Raw genomic sequence first — 5,265 nt, 5'->3', positions numbered from 1 at the left:
AGTCAAAGATCCTGATGGGTTTGATTTTTTTTATAATGACTTTAATTTTTTTATTAGCAAACTGCCTAATGTAAAATACAGTAACTATGGTACTTTTAAAAGACATTTGGCAACAGTATACAGTGCCTAAATACATACATACATGACTGATAATGCCTCAACTGGAGCTGTATTAGTTTATTGGTAAATACCAGTTTTCAAATGTATAACTGTGTGTAAAAAAATCCCTAGATCTTGACTTACTCAAGTTACTTGACAGTCATTTTGGCCTCTTGGATAGAAGAGGGAGCATTGTATATACCCTACCCCCAAAATAGTGCAATGGTTAAACAAAAAGAAAATTAAAATATCAAAAGTATTTTTAATCGTGCTGTGACATAGCCCAACAAAAGGCAGGAAATGGCTAGTTAAAGCTGACCACAATATCATGCTGTCATGCATTTCTTTTCATATAAGAAGGGTGTATTAACTGTGACTATTCCCACCTTTACTCGGATTCAGAATATAGTTTGTACCATCGGCTCTGTGAAGTTTTAATTATTTTTTCATCTTTTGTTCCCCCTTTATGCCTATGGCTTGGCTTTACCAGAACTAGTGAACGCAGCATCAGCCCAAAGGACCCCATGTTTTAGATCATTTACAAAGTTCTCAATTGGTATTCCTAAATCAATGTGAATTCATACTCTGTTGTTAAAGTTTAATGTTAAAAATTGCTAAACTTTGGACTAACATCCGTATTATAGGTAAAGTGCACTCAGCGGAAGTTAGTCTTTCTTCTATTACTGTAGAATACCACGGAATACTATGAAAACTTTGTCTTGTTTTGGCAAAGATATCTGGGAGCATGAAATGTGGGGAACAGATTGTGGCTTAAGCTATTGCAACAGTTGGGTGTTTACCAAATAAATGTGGCCGATGCATTTGTTCAGACTAAATAAACGATAAAATAGTTTTTCAAACTGCGGCGTTTTGTAAAGCCTTCAGAAGGAAGAAAAGATCAAATGAAACCGACTCAGTGGGATCTTCCCAATGTGACCCCAGTGTTAATGTATTTATTTTCACGCTGCAGTTGCAGGTCGCTTTACAGAAACATCTCATGCTGGAGCCCCCGCGTGGAGCCAAGGACAAGAAAAACACTTTTATTCAAACAAAGCTATTAAATAACCTGTACACAAAAGTTCAGTCTCTTCCCCTGAAAGAAATGAGGACCCAAGAGCCAGGTCCCCAGACTAACGCTGCTGCTCCTATTTACTGTCTTAGAGCAGACCATTGTAAGTAACCCCGTTTCCAAAGTGGGGGAGTGACCCTGTGGCCCAGCCTGCGTCCAGAGCTCCCCCTGGAAGGGAGCGGGACTGCGAGCTGGAAACAGCTGGCACTTCACTCCCACTGAGCAGCAGCCAGAAAGATCCTGATGCCCGTAGCAAGGCGTAAAGTAGTCACGTATTTCCCACATCTTTGCCCTGGAGCCAGAGAAGGGGACTTGTCCAAGGGCTTCTTCAGGACAATGGGACGTATATAGGGCAGTGCCGCCGGGGGACCCTGTAAGCCTCCAGGGCAGGGCTCCAGTTCCCAGAGCCGCACCGGGGTGCAGACCTTAGGCCATCCCGGGCCGGGAGCAGGTCCTCGGTCGCCCTCACAGGGCTAGAGCACCTCCTGGGAGAAGACAGCAAACCCAGAGCTCTCCCCGAACAGGGCTCCAGGGCCAAGGATGCAGGCGCGGCTCCCGCCCCTCCCAGGGCTGCGCGGCCCGCATCGCAGGTCCTCCAGTCTCCCGGGACAGGGCTCCGGGAGCGGGGGCCCCTCAGGCAGGGCGGTAGGTCCCCAATCTCTCCGGCCGAGCGGCGGGCCCGGGTCACAGGCCCCGCGTGTCCTCCCGCTTCACGCCGTCGCCCGCGGCTTTGAGCTTCTTGTTCTGGTGGGTCTTCACGTGCTTGGCCAGGTGGTCGCTGCGCATGAAGCGCTTGCCGCACTCGGGGCAGGCGAAGCGCTTCTCGCCCGTGTGAGTCCGCAGGTGCCGCTGCAGCTCGTCCGAGCGCGTGAAGCTCTTGCCGCAGAAGAGCCAGTTGCAGACGAAGGGCCGCTCGCCCGTGTGCCAGCGCAGATGCGCCTTCAGGTGCGAGGTCTTGCCGTAGACCTTGCCGCAGCCCGGGATGTGGCAGATGTGCTGCTTCTTCCGGCCCGGCTCCGCCTCCGGGGCGCTTCCCGCCGCCGCCTGGCAGTTGGGGCAGCGGCAGCGGCGGCAGCGCCGGGCCGTGGCCGCCAGGGGTGACTTGGTCTGCAGCAGGGCGGCGATCTGCGTCTGGTACTGGGCCAGGTCCGAGGGGCCCAGCACCAGGCTCCTCGGCAGGGCGGCGGCAGGGAAGCGGTGGCTGCAGCCGCCAGGCGCCCCCGCCTGCTGGAGGCTCCACCAGGGGATGTCCTCGGGGGCCGGGTTGGGGGAGAGCTGCCTGCAGGGCTGCGGCGGGGGCAGCAGGTTGGAGTAGCCGGGAGGCAGGGCGGCCTGGGCGGCGTAGGGGACGTAGGCCGGGGGGCAGCTGGAGGGTAAGGCGGCCATGGAGGAAGGGAGCATCTTGACTGGGGAGAACTCATAGGGGTAGGAAGGGTCAGCCGGGGGGGTGAGGGGCAGCTCGTGAGCGCCCCCGAAGGAAGGCTGCAGGTGGCTCTTCTGGGGGGTGAGCCCCAGGCTGGGATGCGGAGGGGGGAGCCCCCCGGGGGAATGGGCTGGCATTTCGCTACTCCACGGGTGGAAGATCCTGGATGGGGATCCCAGAGATGGGTCGTAGGAGACCTGCAGGAAATCCGAAGGGGCGGTGCCCGGCTGTCCGATCCGGCTACAGGTGGCGGCCAAGAGCGCCAGGGGCGAGTGCTTCGCCAAGTCTGGAGAGGCGCTGGGGGTGCGATCCTGCATGTGGGGGAGGGAGGAGAAAGACCAGGTCACAAACCGCTCCCAGAGCATTTGCTGTCGCTGCCTACCCCGCGATCATCTCCCCTTTCCACCCACCGCTGACGCTGAAGCTCAAGGAACAGGAAAGTTTCTGTGTGTTCTCCAGGGAACCGGAGAGCTCTGATCGCTCATCACATGGGCAGAAACTTTCCCCAAACAATACTGAGCTGTCTGTAAAAAGAAGCCTGAGTCAGCAGCAAGGCAGGCCACAACAAGCGTCTCTCCCGCTCTCTAAACACACGCCCGCTCTGTGCTGTGTGATCTTCCAAGTAACTCTAGGTCCCGCATGCAAAAGTGAATGTCCACCACTCAACCCCCCGACACTGCTCCGTAGCCCGGGGGTGATTGTTTACAGCGCCCGTTGCAAGCGAATGGTTTGAGCCCCCAAGATCTTCTTCATCTAGTGGCCAGCCGGACTCTAAACGGAGCGGGGAGTTATTAATCCGAAGAGATTTCTTTAGCTTACTTGAGACCTGTCCTTTCAACTGGAGCAAGCCTCTTACGGGTAGGGGCTGACACTGCCTTCGCGATCCCCAGATCAAAGTAGCCTGGCTGCTCCCTGCTTTAACGTTACTTGGAGCGCTGTCTCCCCCCTAACTTCAAACTTATGTTCGTCTTTGTCAGTGTGAGACACACGGCGATCCTCCGCCTCTCCCTCCCCCCCCCACCCCAGCTGGGCTCTCTCTGGGAGGCGCCGGTACTGACCTGGAGGAAAGCCTGCAGGGAGTCGTTCCGGAGGACGGCCACTGCGGCCATGGTTACTGCTCCCGGAGCGAGGGGAGGACACCGGAGCAGTGCCGAGGCATGGAGACGCCAAGGGGAAGACGAGGAGCTGCCCAGCTTCCTTCTCTCTCCTTCCCTCTGATCTCTTTGCTCTGCGTCCGGCCCACCCCCCCCGCGCTGCGAGATCTGCGCGGACTGTCTGACTGCACCAGGATCACCTCCAAGAATTTGATAAGGACTTTGCCGGGCCGCCAGCCAGTCAGAGGGAAGATTTATGGCTTTGAAGTTTGCCGCTACCCAATCATCAAAGAATAGCGGCTCTTTCAGAAGCGAAAGCAAATCCTTTGAATCCACAAAGCTCCTATGGTGTGTTTGTTGGTCTGGATAAAAGAACTGATTATTAGGGGGGATGGGAAGGGAGGAGATAAAGGCGGGACAATTAATGAAGTAATCACTATGTGGGAAATGTATATACACAAATAATTGGATTTTCTTGATCAAAGGGCCCCTTACCGCCTGGGGAGACCCACGCATTGGATGCTCAAGACACTGGATCCCCCCACCCTTGCTGTTTTTTTTTTTTTTTTTTTGCAATTAAGGATTTGTAGCAGAGCCCTAAAGTGACAATGTGTCTTTGTTATCCCCAGAGAAATCTGCCTGCGGATTCCGCTGTTAGAGTTTGATGACTCAAAGTAACAATACAAACACAGCAAGTTCACCTGAGCGGGGTTGGTAGATCGCAGCTGGAAAACTTCCCTACAGTTTTTTTCTCTCTCTCCTGAAGCTGAGAAAAGCGAACTCCATAAACGCACACTTTTTTCGCTCTGCTCTTCCTGAAACCAGCACCAATCCGTGCTCCCTGTGTTTTCTGTAATTACTGTGGCGCTGGGCTCAAGCCAGAGGTCGATGTAGTAGAGTTAAAATAGGTTCTTTCGTCACGTGCAATCGGTATTAAAACTTAAAGCCTGCGAAAATAACAGAGAAAGTGTCATTTTCCTGGGGGTAGGAGGGTGATATTAAGGTGTGTAAAAGACGTGACTTTTTTAAACGTGAAGGTGAGCGTCTCTCTTGGTAGCGCTTTGTGTGTGTTTGTGTGTAAAATGCCTCCCAGTCTGGCTGGCTCCGTTAAACTGTTGGAACTATAGTACGGGTGGCAACACTGGGAAACTGGAAACTATTACTCAGATCTCCGCTTAAGCCGCTTGTTGACCTCCTGCAGTTGGCCGCAGCGTCACTGAATCTGTTCCTCCCAGCTCTGGGGCTCCGTCTGTGTTTTAAAATCGAACTGGCTTTGGCCCACGTGGACGAGAAAACTTTCCGTAGCAAACACGCCAGTGGTTTCTGAGCCTCTCCCGGCCCGGCGTTCGGATCTCAGCGGCACCCCACCGCCTCTCCCAGCTGCGCGCTTGCTGCAGGGAGAGCGCGAGGTGAAGCCGAGCGCCGCGCGCTCTCCGTTCGGTGTATGCGAGAGTCACGCTCGCGCGCCTTCTCCTCCGGCTCTGCCCCGTGCTTTGGCACTACGGTGCAATCCCTTCGCCGCCGGCAGAAGTAGCCCGGCTGATGCGATCTCATCCCCGGGATACACAGCGGCCGATCCG

General features: G+C 54.3%; 1 protein-coding gene across 1 annotated transcript; it reads right to left on the bottom strand.

Moving 5' to 3' along the window:
* Nucleotides 1–1,123: 1,123 nt before the first annotated feature.
* On the bottom strand, nt 1,124–3,784 carry SP5 (Sp5 transcription factor). Its single transcript, XM_005290433.4, has 2 exons — nt 3,650–3,784; nt 1,124–2,902 (listed from the first exon to the last, which is right to left on the bottom strand). Exons 1-2 carry the CDS (start codon nt 3,698–3,700, stop codon nt 1,853–1,855), a joined length of 1,101 nt encoding a protein of 366 aa, XP_005290490.3. The 5' UTR covers nt 3,701–3,784; the 3' UTR covers nt 1,124–1,852.
* Between the last annotated feature and the right edge of the window lie 1,481 nt (nt 3,785–5,265).

This window comes from Chrysemys picta, chromosome 11 (assembly GCF_011386835.1).
Source record: "Chrysemys picta bellii isolate R12L10 chromosome 11, ASM1138683v2, whole genome shotgun sequence".
NCBI lineage: Eukaryota > Metazoa > Chordata > Testudines > Emydidae > Chrysemys > Chrysemys picta.
This window is presented reverse-complemented; position numbering and strand designations above follow the sequence as displayed.